Below are 20,600 nucleotides of genomic sequence, written 5' to 3' on the forward strand. Positions count from 1 at the left end.
TAAAAAAATTGCTCTGTTTTTTTTTCGAATTCGAATTTAAAATTTTAATTTTGCTCTATAGGTCAGGAAGTGTAGAAAAAAGGTTGCTATTCGTTTAAAATTAGTACGTAAACTAATAAGTAATACAATAATATTAGTTTCCATCTAATCATGTCACGTACATTTATTGCATAAAGTTTAAGTAATTAGTTATATGGATAACGGTTACATATTTTATCTTTTTTTCACAATGCAGGTTGATTGCACGGTATAACTAGGTATATGTTACGCAATAAATTACAATTACCTATTATAACAAAAATATGTTGCATCTTATCTGTGTCTGTGAGTCATCTAGCAAATGACATGCAATCGAAGTTTTAAAGACATTATACTGCTGCATCTCCATAGATACATGAAGAAAAATAAAAAAAGTATCATGTTTTATAACAATTTCGATTCAGAAGCAGAGGAATGGCATGGAGTAAAATTAAATAAGACAATTTTGTGAACAGAAACCATTTTATTATAAATAAGTATACTTATAATAAATAGTATATTAAAATAAGTATGTACATTATTTGCAGTAGCTAAATTAGTAACAATTCTTTATCTACCTATGACGTATGGCCAAAAGAACGAAATTGTTCTTTCAGAAACACATAACTAATGTGATCTTAATTCTATAACAGCACAATTTAGTCCCACTTTAAGATATAAAAACTAAAAGAATATAATCTAAAATTAGGTAAATTATGTGAATATGAATATTTATTTGCGTAAATGAAATCATTACGAAGGTAAAACATTTTGCTATATTTTGTTCTTAGGTATTCTTAATACTTATATAACTGTTATATAACAATTAAGTACCTTTCGCACATGCAACTTATCTCAATAACCATATAAGAACCGATTATTTTGTCGTCAGATAATATTTTGGCAGATTCTCTGACAAAACGTAAAATATAGGTAGGTACCTACCTTTCTTATTTTTTTATCAGACAACGGTAAGATCTGCTCTATGTATAATTAAAACGATCACAGATTTAGTCATGTTCCCCTAAATGGGCTTAAATGTATGCATATTGAAATATAATTATATTCTTGGCCATTACTAATGTTTCAGGCACTTCAATTTAAGGCATACTGTATGTTTTAAGGCATAAGTGACATTGCTATGTACGACCATTTATTAATGAAATTAAAATCGTATATACAAATTAATTTAATGATGTTCTAAACGCATTAAATAGCGCAATACCACAGTCCGAAAATCTTTTTTTTTTATATTTGTCTTTTTCGAATATCGAACTAAACTTTTAAAACATTAGCTTTAAAAATAATAAGGTGGTACTTATGTAACAGCCTGCGACTTTTTTCTGTTCATACATTTAATTTTGACTTTTCTTGTTCTTTGGAGATTTTACAAATAAACCTTTGGCAAGAATATCAAATTTTTCTAATTAGTAATGCTACACTTGTCACTTGTAATTACCAATGTAAACTAAATTTTAATTTCTTGACGTGCACTAAAGTTCTAAATACGTGGTCCCACAGCTTACTGCTAATTCCAAATGCTGCAACAAAAAAAAAGAATTACAATTTTCACAGCCCTTGGGATGTACCTAGGTGCTCAGTTAGTACCTAAATCTATTCGCGAGGTACCAAATTAGATATATGGCTTTAAAAACAGTTTAATTTGAAGTCTTTTATTGGGAAAATTCTAACACCGTCTCTCACTTATGTACCTAATTAATGTGTCTCGCTCATTTTTTTTTAACAAGGCTTACTAGAATATGAAATGTAATTTTCTAACTAAAACACTACTTTCTATCTTACAATTTTATTAACAAAAGGTGTCCCTTTCATTAAAGTAGCTAGAGGGAGAGGTTTTTAAAATAATTATAGGTTAGATGTCGATGTCCCAAACTTACCTTTGTCATGGTTGATGAAGTGATGATTAGAGTGATACCTCTTCATCGCGTACAAGTAGGAGCCGTCACGCGGTGACCCGTGATGTACGTAGAAATGTATCATGTCGTATGTCAAGTAACCTGTAGACAAAAACAAATTTAAAAATTATATAAGGTAATACTCCCAAGTATCCTACTAGTCTAGTCTATACTAGTCTACTAGCTAATCTAGACTAAGCCTGCCTCCGTGGCGCAGCGGTTTAGGTCACCACGCCGCTACCATAGCGTCGAGAGGTCGTGAGTTCGACTCCCACGCGGGACAATTATTTGTGCGATCCACAAATAGTTGTTTCGGGTCTGGTTGTACTTTGTGCTTGTTCGTTTCGTTTGTAAAAGTCCCTGCGACGCAAGAGCAATACTTAGTGCGGGAGTTGTCTTTTTTAATAATAATTTTTAAAATCAAGATTAGTTTAAAAAACACACCTTGATTCTCACACTGGTCTGTGTAACAGCCGTAAGTGTAAGCATTCAGCATCATTTAACAAAAAGTAGTTAATTACTTAGTTTTATAAGAAGTTTAATGATTGAAAATCCTCGTTCTGAATTAGTGAGTATTTCATCATTTCCTGTCACTTTTTGCATCAATTTTAGGGGTGAGTAAGCGCAATAAATTTCTTAAATATCGTTATTATTTTATTGAACGTAAAGGCTTAGTCGGAAAATTGCATCATGGGTGTTATCGATGTTTGATGTTTTTAGTACCCGTTATCAATCAAAGTAAAAGGATTACTAACGAATTATAATGATTACTATGTCACCTACTTGTTTAATTTTTGTTCAATATTGTGTATTTGTTATCATAGACAAAACGGCGTGATAGCCTTGTGATTACTATCAGACTTCCGTGTAAAGCGTTCTTGATTCGAATTACGACCACTATGCTGGTTCGTTAGACCATTACAGTTTTTTTTAACTCAATACGATTTAGAATGAAAAAAAAAATAGCTTTATAAAATCGGCATACCTAATATTTTTGGAAACTACATTCATAATATCACGCCTCTTATAATCAAAGGTCTAGCCAGAAGTGTATGAAACACACCCACAAAACTTTATGACAGAATAAATGTGGGACATGACTATGCATTTAATTTTATCAGTGCGAGGTGTTCATTGACGCAGAAGGAAACAAGGCTTATCTCCAAAATAAATAGTTCAGGGTGATGATAATTTAACACACCAACGCATATGCAACCTATGATTCATCAAATACCTACGACTACCCAACATGTACGAAGGTGCAAAAATTTAGCAGCTTTGAAACTTTACTAGAACTTTTGAATATGCTATCAATATTTTTCTAACTCCATTTCCCTTTGACAGTTATGGGAATAACACAAAATACTAATACTTTTGCAGTAACGAACTTAAACCAATGGCTGAAAAGCAACGATAACTGGCTGACAACAGAAAAAGTCGTATCCAATAAACAGACTCCCTTCATATTTAGGATAATTAATAATCGTAATAATCTTAGGACAAGCGTGGAGGGAGACCACACGAAATAGCAATTTCAGAAGTAATATGAGGTCTTTGCCCTTTAGATGGACACAAAAGAGAGCTGAGACAAAAAGCTTAAAAAATATATGTCTATTGTCTTATAAGACATGATAGCTCTACATCTCACTAGATATAGATTGTGTAACAATTACAATATCTGTACAAAAGGAACAAGTAGGTACACTTGTCACTTGATGAGTGAATGATGCGTGCCTATTTCCGTCTATTGCCACATAATACTAAAACTCCTATTAGGCTAGCCGAAATTACTTCATGAACTCTAGGGATGTGTGTGTCTATAGTATCTTTAAGTTACTAATCTACTATCTAACTATTTGAATAAATAATCTAGAGTAAGAACAAAGTATAGATAAAATTATTTAAATACTTAAAAGTCCATAACTGAAAGGTAACGTTGATACCTACAGTTACTGAAGGTATTTGATTGATTTGAAATTCTGTACATAACAGATATTGACAATTACGAAATTGTAAGATTTTTTTTACACCAATTTTGTTATAGGCTGTAGGTGTAGTACTTTCTGAATACTGTGTACCTAACAGGCGCTGAATCGTCAGCCGCAATAAGGTGTAATGCGTATTCGTGTTAATTCTCGTATCCTGTTAGAATTATAATAAACATGCAAGTTTAAGAGTTTAAAATTGGAGTTGCAGCAGAGACTCCAATCAAAATTAGGTATCAACAATTCTAGAATCTCATCTGAGAATATACAAGCACTTCTCATCGGTCTTCATGAGACAGCCCTACCCGTGACCTCTCAATTTCCACACGATGACACCCTCGACATAAACGTAGCACGTATTGTCTGATATCAGCCGTAACAACTAATTGGTACACACTACATTGTGTTAGCATAGAGCTCTGCAAGAAATGTACCTAGTAAATTTTCTTGTTGGACCCTTTTTCTTAGATTTTCTGAATATAACCGGACATAATTCATGTGTGGGTACTACATCATATTTGTCGTTTTTTAAAACGCGTTATCGGGCAATATTAGCCCTAAAATGGGTTGCTTGTCCCGTAACGGGACAACGGGGACAAAACAGCGCTAGTTGTCCCGACTACTCAAGTCTCAAGGGGACCAGTGAGATGGACCCGAAAAAATCATTTGCAAAGATGTGTCGTCCGCTTATAATAAAAAAACAAAAGCATCTTCTTACAAACACAATATGACTTGATGCGAAAAGTTATACTTCAAGACTACCGTACAAAATACAATGCTCTAAGAATTCTACGATGCTCTACATCCTTCCTTTACTAACGTGTTTCGTGTGCCAATAACCCAAATAACACGAGACCTCCCGCGGCTGCACCAGACGTAATCAGCAATCACCATTCATCATTCATTCAGATATCCACTCTATAAATACACCAATCATTTGTTTACTATTACAAATACATACCTAATACGAGCTATTGTATAATGTTAAATGTGAACCGTTTTATGCAAGCGGAATGAGACGAAATTTTTAAAAACCTTTACTCGAAAAATACACATTTTAACGACACTAAAGTATTCTTAAACTGCCTCATACAAAAAGTTGACGGTCTATAACTAAAAATATTCATATTTTTGTTGCAATAGTATTAGTAATCTTAGTTTTGTATTTTTTTTAAATATCAGCACTTGCAACACAAGAATCTAATATACATTTTACTTAAAGACGTATAGAAAACCTTAAAAAAAATTACATTCCGCTGGATATTTTGGCTCCAAAAGCATTTAACACAATGCCAATATTTTATCACACTGATCTGCAATATAGGTAATCCAAAGAAATCCGGCAAGCTTAAGAACACTTATCTATACTAATATTATAAAGCTGAAGAGTTTGTTTGCTTGTTTGAACGCGCTAATCTCAGGAACTACTGGTCCGATTTGAAAAATTCTTTCAGTGTTAGATAGTCCATTTATCGAGGAAGGCTATAGGCTATATTTCATCACGCTACGACCAATAGGAGCGAAGTAGCAAAGAAAAATGTTACAAAAACGGGGAAAATTTTGACCCATTCTCTCTTATGTGATGTGAAGCAAGCGAAGTTGCGCGGGTCAGCTATCAGCTATAGAATCCCATCGGAATGGACTAATAATCCTTTGCACATATTCAGCTATTATCGATAATGTTAGTTGAACTTAGTAAATGCTGTTATCAGTGAACCTTGAACTCTGTGCTACACGCGGCACTCCAAGGACATAGTATTGCTTCGAGTAGGTTGCATTACCGACCACTTGTGGTGTTTACAAACGGTCCGACTACATAGGTACTCATTTAATAACTAGTGCACTAGAAATTATTAAATTACGGAGGTTTACAATTGTAGATACCCTGGCTATTAAAAAAAATCGAATTTAAGAAAAAAGGGCCTTTGTCCTTCCCCGACATATTTTTTATCCATGTGTTGCTTTAGCAATGCAAATATAAATGACGCTCTAGAAAGACATTCACAGATCATATCGGTGATGCAAAAAAGTCAGGTGCGTAGCACTCTTAACCGACGGTCCTGTATTACAAGATGTATGTGAATGAAGCAAATTAAGTTTGTAAGGATCGTACCAAGTTGCGATCTCTGGTCTCTGCCTACTACTCCTATAAGAAGAAGACATGATTTTATGTATGTATTAAAATGACAGTAAGAAAAAGTAACTTTCACTTTTTCATTATTAATACCAATTAGAATGACGTATGCAAACGGTTAGAAAGAACTAATTCCTCGAACAAGCTAATATTTATTTCATATGAGAGCCAAGGCACTTGATGCAAGGTAGTGACGTAGTGACCACTTGTTCCCACATACATCATCTTTAAGTAAACGTGGGTCTTTATAAATTCAGAATTTTGCAAAAGCCATGACATGATATTGCGATATCGATGTCCATTAATAATAGGACACGGGAATTTACGCATTTATCTTGGAATACCTAAAAAAATAAAACATGCAACGCGAAAGTTAAGTTTTGAGCGATGTCCATGCAAAATTTAAGATTTCGGTAGGTAAAATGTTTTTTTTTCACTACTACAGCTACAAGTACTAGTTGCCTGCTAGTTTTATATTCAGCAATTAATGAAAGACTAAGGTTCTTACCGATAATTCCTCCCGTCATCTTAACAAGAGGGTAGGTCATGATCAGCTGAATGATGGAGTAGAAGAAGACCGCGAGACCGAACGCTGGCACTGGCGGGAACACTTGCCGAAGACCATCAAACGGTACCTGTGGGCAAAAATATATCGAGGAATTATAAAAGTACGAAAAATCACACAAAAAAATTTAATCAACACGTAAATGTTGTTAGCCCCAAACTATCAATTCTGGCAGCTTTGGTGCCTAAAACCAAAAAAGTGCCCTATTCTCCGACTCTACTACTACTTTACCTTCCGAACTAATGAGATTGATTTATTAGAACCTTATTCTTATCTCGTTTTAGGCTTTTTAGCGTAAGCTAACGTGGCCGTTAAACAGACTTGCCTTATTCTAGTTTTGTATTATTTTCCAACGTTTGTTTTTATCCTATCGCGTTAACAGTTTTAAATTCAATTTATAATCAAAACAGTTGGAATAATAACTCTTAGTGTCATTTTATAGCTCTTACTAAGATTCATATCTAAGACCTCGATGGGATCCTAGAGCCTTCAAAACAGTTTATCAATTCATGATTGATGACAAACATCACAAACGTGTCGACATCGAATACATTAATAAAATATGTATAGGTTTCTACTGTCACGAGCTATTATCTGTAATTAATCATCATTTACAGATTAATCTTGACGAGTGAGTCATTACTAAATAAATAAACGGACAATAAAGATTTTTTGATGACAAAGCGTAATAACTAATCGACAAACGTATTAAATGTTACGTAAAAATTAACTCTATTGGACCTCTGTGCAACAAGGTGGCCGTTTTTTGAATGTCTCAATTACGACGCTGATGAAAATTGTGTATTTTTTTTTAATAAAATGCAACCTATTAGGCCCAGCGCAGACAGACCGGAATAATCCTCGCGCGGTCTCGAGCATTTTCTTTACGGCTCGCAGATGCTCGAGCATGCTCGCGACTGCTCGAGCCTGCGCGAGGAAAGCGTTCTAGGTTACCATTCTACATTAAACAGCCAGTTTTTCGTGAAAGTTCGTCAACAATAGTGGACTGGGCCATGATTATAATTGCTCGTTTGGCTGGAGAAGAATAAAAATGACGTTTTCCCTCTTTAAACTCAGTAACAACATTGAAAGTTCTCGTACGATGCCGGCGGCGGCGACGCGAGGCCGCGCGGGGATACCCGCGCATCCTCGAGGACACGCGAGCATTTTTTTTCAGTTTCAAGCAATTATGCACTTTATATTAATGACTTTAAAGTTGATTTTCAGGTGCGTTAAAAAAATCCTCTCCGCTGCGCTCCTCTTGGTCTGCGCTGACCCTTATATTCTTTAAAGCAACACACGTTAGAACAATAATATAAATCTCTAACATTCCTGGCTGGTAATAATATTATACTGACATAAATAAGAAAAAAACTGGCTGTCGCAAAAAAAATAGACAGATAGCACCTTTGTTTTTTATGATGAAAAACTATTATATTCTTGGCCGGAGTAAAATTAAATGTTGGAGTTTTATTTCCCCGCTGGGAAAACCATGCATATTGTTTAGTTTTTTAAAACATGAGAGTTTGAATGATTGATTTCAGATTATTATCTATTCTTACCTGATAAATATTTAGGCCAAAGACAACTCAAATCAATTGAGAAATAGTCTTTGGACTCGTGTCTACCCAAAACAAAGATAAGATATAAAATAAAAACATTCTATTATCATGTTTATTACATGACTTTTTCAAATCAATCAATAGACATATCACGGGTTTAGAATGGGTTTATTTTCAACCACTTTATGAGTCACGTTGAATGATGAAATAAGAATGAAAGTAAGCCAACTTCTCAGGGACAGTCATGTAACACAGTGTTTTTTTTTAAGTCTACAAGAGGGATAATCTCTATGTGGTTCTATTACGATACGAAGAAACGTTACGGCGGCATACGAACATGAAATCTGACCACCACAAGATTTTGTCAGTTCAAGAAAAACTCGGTAAAAGAAGTTTGTTAAAAGCAGCGCCTATGAGTCGTAAAAAATATCATAAATTTTTGTCATTCATCATATTATAATTCCACCATTCGTCTATATCGTGGAACTATATCGTTATATCATCGGAAGTAGATATGATTCACACAAATTTGTTGTTCTTATCGTATCTGATCACACATTTTGATAAAGTAAGTACATGTCGCCGGGCTAATGATAAAAATATAGATTTTATCAAATCCATAAGCGGTTTTAATGAGAAGATTTTCGTAAACGTTCGAGTTACATTTCCGGTGATATAAAACACTAAAAACAGTTTTGTCTTATCAGAGAACTTTAGTAACCTTTGTTCTGTAAATAATCCTAAAGAGTTATCATTTTAGCATCCTGTGAGAATTGATTAAATATCTCTGGTTCCGTCATATCCCTTCAACGTACTCATACCTACAGAGATAGGAAGTAGATAGGTACCTACTATTCTTTCTAATCGGCCACCTGACTATACTTATAAAATCGGCGAGGATATCGCCACTAGTTATAGTCCGACTACTTAGTAGACAGCCATGAAGAATTCAGTCTCTCGCTCTCGCTTCTAAGAATAAGCCTACGGACCAATGATGTGCTTTATTCTGAATTTTGTATACCTTACTTATAAGACACTCAACTAAGTTGTTAGACTATAGTGGCCTCGACTCCGGCAGCAAGCTCAATAGGTGCCCCTATTAGGAATCTATACTAATATTATAAAGCTGAAGAGTTTGTTTGTTTGAACGCGCTAATCTCAGGAACTAGGGGTCGGATTTGAAAAAATCTTTCTGTGTTAGATAGGCCTTTTATCAAGGACGGCTATAGGCTATTTATCATCACGCTACGGCCAATAGGAGAAGAGAACCAGTAAAAAATGTTACAAAAACGGGGAAAATCTTGACCCATTTTCTCTTATGTGACGCAAGCGAAGTTACGCGAGTCAGCAAGTGGACTATAAAATTCTTTACCTTATGATGCATGCCATGTATGAGGAAGTGGATCTTGATCATAGTGACATTGGATCCAGGGTTGAGATGGAACACCCATCTGTGTAGCGAGTACTCCAGGGCTGTCCACACTAACACACCTATGAGTAGATGAACGATAAACTGTACAGCTGTGAGAGACGACTGGTCACATGCATCTGAAATGGAAAAGGCTTTATGTAATTTCTTGCAGGACGGCGTGATGCAAAATGTTGTCCGCGTTTACTAATAATAAATTAAAGGACTAGTTTTACATACCTAGCTTAAACAAACAGCCACTCCATTAATTTTGCGATGTTTTAATTAATACATAAGTATTATGTACGTTCTTTCATTTGATTTTTGGATACGACATCATGTGTTTCAAATTAATAAGGTGTAAATTCGTCGTTTCCTTGCATTTGACCTTGCGGTTGCTATTGCCCAAACACTATTATGGAGAGGCTGTCAATTAGTAAAGCTTTTACAGCCGTTAGACAGATGTAGGTATACTTTAGGCAAAATACCTCTTTGTAGTAGGTGACAGGCGTACAAGTTCATGTGGCGATAGATGCTTGAAAAAGGCCACAGAAAAGTAACGCTATTTGATTTCCTTTACGCTGTCAAAGCTAAACAGTAGACCTTTTAAGATGTAATCTAGTGGGGCGATTATCTCGGTTAAGATACTTTATAAGAGTTTATTTCATATTTAACTACTGAGTCCCGGACATTTGGAAGGTGTGCGTGGGGCCGAAACCAACACGTAGAGGCTTTAATATATAAAAAATAACAGGAAACTACTTGGGCTCTAGGGATGGGGTGCTTATGGACTGGATAAAGTGGGGTTCTATGGGGACTATTATTATTATAAATACATATATAACATATATACCTTACCTCCACAAGCGACCAGCTCTAAATACTGAGTAATTCCTAGATACAGTATGATCGGTATCCAGAACATGGGGACCAGGTACCATGGCGTGTACGTCAGGCTCTCCAGGAGCGGGTTGGCGAAGAGCCTGCACTTACGGTACACCGCTGTGTTCACCCACTTGTCATAGTGGGGCGCTATGGCATCCAACTGACATAGGAGCGGCTTCGACCAGTCTAGTCTGCCCTGGAAAGAAGGAGCTTGATTATTAAAGTCATAGAGTAAGCTGTAGAGCAAAACCTACATATTTGTTGAATGTTTTCCATTTATAAATAAATAAATATAAAAACATTTATAAATGTTAGGTTGGAATTTGAGACGCTGGCCAGGATTTCAAATCTAACGTTTAGATGGGTTTATAATTGTTATAAAGAAGATTACCTGATTATCACATTTCGATGACAGACAGGAAAAAGTGTTCTTCTGTCAATAAGTTCTCGATTGTGTGATAATAACTGGGAGTTTTATAATATGAAAAATTAAAAGTCCTTGCCTAAAGCTCACGAGGACTAAGGACTACATAAGGAGAAAATGATACTTCTAATGTAAATGACTAAACACCTACATAACAAAAGGTAGGTAAATTAACACATCTGCTCAGCAAATGGTCTAGGTCCACTACAACTACGATATTTATTATTATTTACAACAGATTACAGTAATGATTTATTTACAGTTCTTATTAAAATATTACCGCAATTATATACACAAGAACACAAGACATTCAATAAAAACATTATATGCCAATTCGATATTTAAGAAGGAATTCATGAAAACTACGCCCAAACACGTAATCATATTTTATGGCACCCTACAAACAATGCTCGTTATCACTTCGTATCGGCTGAGGTGATAATAAACCATTATTTAACACAGTTTTTAGCATCTACTTATGTATATTATGTATACGTAACAACGCGCCTGTTATGCCCGAAGGTGCAGACAGAGGTGTTTAAAATCGAATCCGAGATCTCAAGATCAGTAATCGTATTATGCACGTGAAAATATTTCCCGGGGTAAAAATGTCATGTGTTTAAGCTATCAGTGTACCGGATTTAATTAAAATGCGTCTCGTAGTTTTTTCGTGAAAGAGTAACAAACATACATTACCTACATACATACATCCATCCATATTTTATAAACTTTCGCATTTATAATATAAGTAGGAAACACACAAGTCACAGTGAATTGGCAAGGTTTTTCAACGTGTTTGTTTCAATAGTGAGTAATATAAATAAAGATTTAGATTGCAAATAAAAATTATAACACAACATACTTACTAAGTAGGTATCAGAAAATATAATAAATTAATAAAGAAATTGGATATGTTATGTTGCATTATTGCTGCATGGTAATTAAACAGACCCTTACAGACGAGTAAAACATACCCAATAAGTACAAAAGATAGAGTACCGAAGTAAAGTGTGTCAAAAGTCTTCCGGGCAGTTTTCACATAAGGTTTTGAACAAGTTTTACATGAAACCATTATTATGCTATGCATAATGCATATGAGGGTTTACAAATGATTGGTAGCATAGTACCTTTACTAACATGATAGATGTGCATCAATTTTTTTTTTACCTAACCTTTATCTTTGTACCCGCTGTCGCCCCCCCTGAAAAGCCAAGAGCGATACTGCCCACGTTGGGGACGCATGATCACTCACAAATACCTCTCTTTTGATTGTGTCATTATTTAAATAAATAAGGCCCCAATCCGTTGCGATAAGCCCAAAATACTGTACCAATTACTACTAAGAACTTGCACAAGCAATCTCATTGATTTCAGGTGCTGACTCAAATATTATACACAAAAGCTTTTTTAAGTCGGCGATCAAGAGCCCTTGTTTGTTGTAGACGTAACACAAAATATACCTTTATTATGTATTTCCAAGTAGTACATTTAAAAGTTCCTATAGTCAATGACAATACACAGTGACTTGCAGGCTGTTTTCTTCATTCATTATAAAGTTTTTTTCACAACTTGCATACAAAACGTGCCGTAGTAGTTCAACATTTTGAACTGTATACTATGCAAGTAGACATGAGTAAACATAAATTTGAAAAAGGGAGTGTATACATGTAATATAAATATATACTCTTTAAATATTTAATTTCTATTTCAAGTTCTCAAGACACTTATGTTTTTCTATTTGTTAAAACTCCATACCTCTACTTCCTGCCGATAACGAAATGACGCGTGGAGAGGACTCGCCGTCAAGCACATCCTCGAACCTTATCTTATCTAACTACTTACAAGGAATCAATGAAACCTAATTTTAATTTGACATTTGAAATCATACCTTACTTTTCAAAAAACTCGACTTGATAATTTATTAGGTCCCGCACTTGGCCCACGTGGTGGACTCAAGCCCTTGCTCCTCTCTCCTTACGGGAGAAGAGTAGAAGACCTTTGCCCAGCAATGGGACAGTAGTGGGTTAAATTTATTTATTAATAACCTATCAAATAAATATAATCGTCGTTACAATAACTAAGTAACTGGGGCCTAAATCTTCGACTAGCTCGGAAAGGGATGTAAAAGCTGGCGGAATTTTCAGCCAATTTTATTAATGAAAGAATATTAGCCAAAGAATATTCAATTTAGTTAAAAAAAGTAATGATTGCAATCTGCTTAATCATTTATTTATTTATACGTAAACTTACAAAATTACAGATTATATCAAAGTCATTGTAGATTTTGAAGTAATAGTAGTAATTATATTATATTATGCTATATAAATTATTGACATCATAGCACACTAACGATATATAATATATTAAGTATATAAAAAATGTGCAAATAAATGACTGAAAAGTGACCTTATTGAAGCCTTGCTGTTTCTAAACAAAAGTTTTTTACACAAAAATGTGCATGTAAATTTATTTTTACCGTTTCATGAACACATAACGTCATTTACAATTAAAGCAATCGTAAAGCGTTGTATTCTTTCCATCAAATCGTCCTGTACATGATTAAATTAAAAGCACAGATTAGTGTCAAGGCTAAATACGACAATGACGAATTGAACACGAGTATTGCTTGCAGCTTATTTAAGAAATACATATTTATGTGTAGAAAATGTTTAAGTCTATACATCGTATAACAAAATACAAAACACCTCCCTGTAGGTAGCTACTAAAGGATTTTGTAAGAGGCAATTTTAACAAGCTACTATTTTTTTCAATATTCGAGCTCTTTTACTGAATTTAATAAGTAGGTCAGCTTATAACTTCTATTCATAAAATAAAATAAAAAACCTGGACCTTCAGTCTAACATCCTCTTAAAAAAAATCCTACAATTGTACATAACATTGCTGTCGTTAAGATTGCAAAAAATATGTTTAAATTAACAGTTAAGGAACCACAAAATATATTTACCTACATTTTCTTTTCTCTGTTATATTAGCTACGTTAACGATTTACGGAAAAAAATAAATTATGAGCCGAATTCAAAACTATATTAAATTTTTTCCTTCCTTTCTTTATCAACTATGTAGATGCCTTATACAAATTTAACCTATCATACCTTATAGGACAATAAGGCAACTTTATTTTTAGGTTTAGGTTCTGATTTACTGGTACGGATATTATAGGCTAGGCTGTAAACATCTCTCTTATTTCTTCTCGGATTTTTTTCTTTCATTTAGAAAGTAAAAAATCCGAGAACGAAAGAGTAACTAATCTATATTATTATTATTTATCTTTACATTATTAAACGTTTTACGGCTATTTTTATACTGAATTATATTTATAAGTTAGGTACACTATAAATAGAAGCGACTAGTGTTTCATATAATAGATGGAAGCGTTCGTAACAACATAAATTATTGTTTCTGTCTGACAACAACACGCAGCTTTGAACACGATGGGATGGGTCGGTGACGTGCTCATTAAGCTTTATTGGAAAACCTAGTTACCTAGATAACTTATATAGGCTAAAATATAGGTGAATGTTGTAGTTTGACTTTGCCTGAAGCGAGATTTAAAAAGAAATGACATTTTTTGATAGAAACTGCGAATGACAAAAATGTTGATAGAACTTTTTGAATGATTGCATGCCACTATTATCGCCATAGTTTCGGAGGATACGTTCAATTGTGGGTCCCGGCTGTAATTTTTTAAAGATCTTTGGCAGTCGTGATCCGTTGTCAGAAGCTTGGTTGGTAACTGGGCTGTGAAGGTCCGATAGGCAATCGCTCCATGTTGAATACTGGTATTCAGCTGCATCTAGTGAGGCTGAAAGCCGACTCTAACATAGTTGGAAGAAAGGTTAGGCTCACTGACTGTGTTAATCATGCATTAATAGTACAATAAGTAAGATATTGCATTATACTCGTGATAATGCCGTATATTTGGTAACGATGACACAGACAGTAAACGTATCACGTAGGCAACGTTATCACCTGCCGAAATGTTGATAACGGGCCCAGGTGTGACGATATCAATACTAACTGATATGTACACAGTGTAGAGAAAGTACAGTAGGGTATATTAATAATTAAATACATTACCTATTTATGTAATAAGGACGAAATTTACACCTTATAAGAATTTATTTTATGAATTTCATTAGTAGCAACAAGCTGAAAAGTGAAAATACAAGTTGTATCAATGTCTTTTATTTAATTAAGTGCGCGAAAACTTAAGCTCGAGGCTTAGCTAACAACAGCCGCAGTATTTGAGGTTCAGCTACGCTTGCCGAGATTGTACTGTTGATGGGACTTTATACATTCCGAGCTCCTCCGGGTTATAAAAGGCACGATAAATTATACCTATGTCACGTCTGTCATTTTCAAAGATCTTAGTAACTCTGAGGATTGGTGTAAAAAATCTAATGTCTCTAATTTTATATTCATAATTCTACAAAGCAAATTTTGATCTTGCCATGAATGAGCAGTGTACTATTGTTACGTGACAAACGTAGAATTCATTCACTGTACAATATTTACTCTGTACACTATGTAGATACGAGAGATATGACTAATACACAGACAAACACGCCGTCTACTGATTCTACGAAGTTTTATCGATTTTTATTAGGCAATTTTGGGTTAAAAGTAACTAGACTAAACAATTAATTTGTACTTACATATAAAATCACGCCCTTTTTCCCGTAGGCAGAGGACCAAAGAACGCGACTTGGTACGATCCTTACAAACTTCCTATGCCTTATTCACATCCATGCAACTTGTCATACAGTACCGCCGCGCCGGTTACGACTACTACGTGCGTAGCTTCTTTTCTTAAATAACTGATGAATTTTATTTATGGTATAGGTAATAAGAAATATGGAAATAGAGCGCGGCGGTGACTTTCAAACCGAATATTCGCGAATCCAAGCATAGACAAACCGAATAAATATTTAAACATTTTTTTTACTTATAATAAAATATTCAATGTCGAACTACAGAATTTTTTTTTAATAATTATGTTATAATTTAATTATAACTAATTATTTATTTTGGTGGTCAGCCTTTCGTAACAGGTAATATAACTTTATAAATAAAAAAATATGTATTGCAATATATTTTACGCTATATTATTTTGTTATCTAAATTATAATTGTGTATAATCGCAAAATGGTGCATGCGTATGCATATAACTATAATTTATTGTATCAAGTGAGACTAAAATACTGGATTCGTATTAGTTACTTATAAATTTGGCGTAAAACTACCGTTTAGAATTTTATTACTAAGCTAGTAATTATATAGAAGAACTATACATATAACATGCTATATTTCTGCTTATTCAGTCTATATCTGAGGCACAGTCGCACAGATGATATAAAGGCTTTTCCCCTCGGTTGCTACGCCACGGTCTAAGGCCCTGCGGTTGCTTCGTATCTATCTAAGAGTTCTAAGGTTTGGTAAAATAGGTTTCACCAAAAACATATTTTTTAAAAGCTTAAGGCACTGGCCTGTCTAAACTACGTAGTTCAAGTTAAAAAGCGAAGTAATATCCTAAATCCGTCAGTTATGAAATCGATATTTAACCTTACACAGACAACAGTCCAATGACAATCATGCGTTTAGATTTGGTCACCCATCTATGAAGGTGCCTTAGCCCAGGTGTTTGACCTTTTGCCGTAATTTGACATCAGTGGACCATAAACGGTAAAGTAAATACATAAATAAGTAATTAAAAGGGAAGTAAAGTAATTAATATTATCTAGATGATATAAGCGTTGGAAACTGCTGTCAAGGGGTTCGATTCTTGGGCACGGCAGTAGTATTGTAAACAACATAGGTAGGCCACGGGGAAAACTCCTGAAAACCGCGCCTAAATATGTTAGCAAGCCTTGAAAGTCCCACGTTACGTTTTCGCGGAACAAAAAGCGCTCCAGCTGCTATTAACACTTATTATAATTGAATAATTAAAGTGGATCTATATAATTATGACCCCGTAGTCTGTCACCTGTGTATAATTATTGATAATTACGCACTACACTACTGGAATATATTATTTATTTTCAAAGGGTGCAGTATTTTATCGGCCTTGACCTTTTATTCCTGAAGGACACTTATTCCTGAAGGAGGTTTTGGATGATACTGGACACGAATAATAATGATAATGAATGTAACTGGGGTAGGATAGCTAAAATCGTAGAGTTAAGATAGATACCTTGGGTAGAGTGCTTAGATATTTTTTTTATTTCGACGGCGATGATCTTTTGTTTTATGCCGTATTCAGCCAGCAACACAGTTTAAATACAAATAGGTACATAGATAACACTAGGAATGGTATACCCGAAGGTGTAGGCCGAGCTATCCCATGTAATAAATGGCGAGGCTATTGCCACATAGGTACATAAGAATCATTTCAAATTTGCTTGAGAGCAACAGGTTTTAATCTCACACAGAATAAATCGGACTATAATTTTGTGCAACAGGTAATAATTTTAAATAGGCTTTATTTTTGGGCTCGTAACATCGTAAAAGGTGAGACGCAAGTGTATTTCACACGCCTCTGCCTAAACTTTCAGACATAACAAGCGTGATGATATGTATGTTTAAAATCATTTTCGTAAGTCAAAGCCATTACAGGCTCATGGTTAGATTTATCACTAAACAAAAAACCACTGAGTATCGCGAAATAAACAGTTGTACTAAAAAACCTCAGAACTTTAGATTATAGACTGACTGAAGTTGTATGACAAATTTCAGTCACAACTCATACATATTCAGTCAGTTTCCATAACATGAAATAAAAACAAATTAACGCAGTGGTTTTATTTATCACAAAAATGTAACAATTCAATATTTAGCAGTTCTTTGCCGGAAAGTAGAAGTAGTTTTAACTCGATAGTCGCGCTGTACCTACTGAAATATTAATTCGTAGCAAGATTTCCTTACATTGTATGTGAATTTTAAGTTTAATCACGCATTTTTGAAAAAAAAAGCCATATTTCAGGCTTATCGTTAATCCACGCGGTAGCATTAAGATAATCGAAAGAGTTGTAAAAACTGCACAAAATATATTATTTATTTCTTTGAAATTATATTGGAGTAAATGCTGTCCACAGTTTTGCGTTTTCATAAAAAAATCTTAGGTTCGTGATATTGCAATATGCTGCCGGTATTAGGCACCCAAAGTCTTCCAACTCTATCTATCATCTACAAAACGATAAATAAACATACCTCCAGTTCTTCAAGAAATTTAATCTCCTCGATATCTCTCGCGTTCTCCTCACTAGTGATGATCCTCCCGTTCTCACTCACTTCACCCGTCAAATTAACATCCTTCAACTCATCACCTTCCACTTTAAAATCCCTCATCATATGGTAAGCACTAGTACTATGTCCAAACTTCTCCATCGCATGAACTATAGACTTTCCTTCATAGTGTTTAAGGGTATTCACCCCACCGGGATGGTCGCGTAAAAACTTTTTTATGTCATAATACTCGCCGTCGAATTTGACGGGGAAAAGTTTGCGAGAGGTCATGGTGAGGCGCCGGCAACCGCGGCCGCGAGTTTGTTACAACTGAAATACGTTATCAGCGAGCCAATGCTTCGTGTGATATTACAGATGTTTGGGCCGGCGCCTACCATGAGTGCTACCTTGTCGAACAGTTTAGCGGCAGTGCAATAAATGGCAGGTGAGGAATTTTTACGCGACTTATAATTGATCGTGATTGTAAATAAAATCTTTGAGTTTCCATGGGGCTTTAACTGGATGACAACATGTGCAGTGCCGCAGAGACAGCGACGCGGAAAGTGACGTGTTCAGAATGAAAATTTTAATAGATTTGTATCGAAGTGGTCTGCATCGGCGCGGTGCGACAGCGGCGTACGAGCGACACACTCTAGTTAGAGAAGTAAGTAATTTCTTCGCGTACATATTGTCGTAGTGATGTTTCCACCCTACTCTATCGATATGGCTTGAAGGCAATGACCTAAGCTTGGGGTTAATTGAAATAATACTCTATTACGTAACAAGAATATCGAGGAGATTACTTTTGCCGCAAATTCACGAGATAGGTACAACAGAATGAATCGCGGAGATCGGGCCCTAAGTTTCAGTAGAACAAGCCTATCCCGTTAGTTTAATCTAAATTAAACGTTATTAGTTACTACCTAACACTTCGTGAATAAGTACGTACGACAATAACTTATTTAAATAGTAATTTCGAAGGTTGAACACAGTCACGACATTTGTCTACTATCACTAGACTACGTAGTAAGTTAAACTAATAAAAACCTATCGTAATCCAAGTAAGTAGGTACCAAGACGTTTCTCAGTTAAGATAACCCTACATAGTAGAATTGAAATGTTAGATTGATAGTTAATAATAAAGTCGATTAAGAAAATTGATTATGTGTCATGGTTCAGGTACCTTAACGAAAAGTAATAAGTTAAATGTTAATTAAAAATTCATTGATCTTTCCAAGAAGCGAATTAAATATAGCACAAGGATTTTCCTGCTTTTCATTTATTTTTATATATTATTAATTAATTTTATTAGAGCCTATATCCAGCTTAGCTGTTGTCCAAGATTATGAAATTAAATTTATTAATAATGAAAACACATTTATTTTAGTGACAACTATAGTTTTAACAAAATAAGGCCGAGAAAAAACCCTTGTAATGCACATACAGTTGGACAAGTATTTAGGTAGCTTTATGTTTTAAAAATTCAATCGAAATAATAACAGCACGAATATCTACAATAATTTCAATAAATGCTTCCGAACTCTTTGTAGAATGTCCGTTTCTTTTGCCTGTTGCATTCAACCCAAGTTAAATTATAATTAACTACGATACTTATAAACTCCCCGCAAATATGCAGTATCAAAAATAGCTTTCTCTATTTTGTGTGAGTAAAAGTAAATGGAAATAATGAATTACATTCTGATGTAAAACAAATGGCTATCAATTAAAAAAACGGTGATAAAGCCAGTGTCATTGGATTAATCGAAAAATTGCGTGACATCCGTTGCAAAATCGTTTGCACACACTTTCAATACAAACAAATACTTTTAAATAAATATTTACTCGTAAGGATGAACGCCTACATTAGTACCTACGTCGGAACGTAGTAGCACGTAGTACGCAGAACAATATGATCCATAATAAGTTTTGATAATGACTTACAAACATGGTTTTCTGAGCATGGATATAATTATATTTATTATTAATATGTCAATCGAGGGAACATCTTGACGACATGCTTTACGCTACGTACGTACGTCTTCATTCAAGACATTTTTAAATAAATAAAAACGATAAGACTTGATTTTTTTTCTTCACCTTCCTGAAATCATTCTTCATATGAATGTCCGTAGTGTCGATTCTAAATAATTGATGTAGGAAACTATATGATTGCACCGAAGCTGAAGTCGTAGTATCGTAGCAAGTCTACGTCATCCAGCCGTCTGACCTCGTCCTTGCTGTTATATTTCTGTCAGCTGACTGCACTGGGTTACGAGGGTACTACTGGATAGAGTGATTAATTGAAATAATTGATGGAGCAGGTGAGCTCACCCGATTTGATGGTCGATGACATCGTCAAACTAGATTTCGAATTCTGATCTTTCGAGTGAAATAAAATATACCTGATTGAGTTTGAGTTGTTTGGGTTAAGTTTGCAAGGGCCTTTTCTTTAAATAAAGCT

General features: G+C 34.6%; 1 protein-coding gene across 1 annotated transcript; it reads right to left on the bottom strand.

Annotated features, from left to right (window-relative positions):
* Positions 1–532: 532 nt before the first annotated feature.
* Fa2h (Fatty acid 2-hydroxylase) lies at positions 533–18,551 on the bottom strand. The gene is made up of 6 exons (XM_076119871.1): positions 18,125–18,551; positions 10,447–10,669; positions 9,553–9,728; positions 6,562–6,688; positions 1,917–2,036; positions 533–1,559 (listed from the first exon to the last, which is right to left on the bottom strand). The coding sequence occupies exons 1-6, from the start codon at positions 18,428–18,430 to the stop codon at positions 1,474–1,476; spliced, it is 1,038 nt and encodes a 345-aa protein (XP_075975986.1). The 5' UTR covers positions 18,431–18,551; the 3' UTR covers positions 533–1,473.
* Between the last annotated feature and the right edge of the window lie 2,049 nt (positions 18,552–20,600).

The sequence above is a fragment of the Anticarsia gemmatalis genome, chromosome 11 (assembly GCF_050436995.1).
Source record: "Anticarsia gemmatalis isolate Benzon Research Colony breed Stoneville strain chromosome 11, ilAntGemm2 primary, whole genome shotgun sequence".
Classification (NCBI taxonomy): domain Eukaryota; kingdom Metazoa; phylum Arthropoda; class Insecta; order Lepidoptera; family Erebidae; genus Anticarsia; species Anticarsia gemmatalis.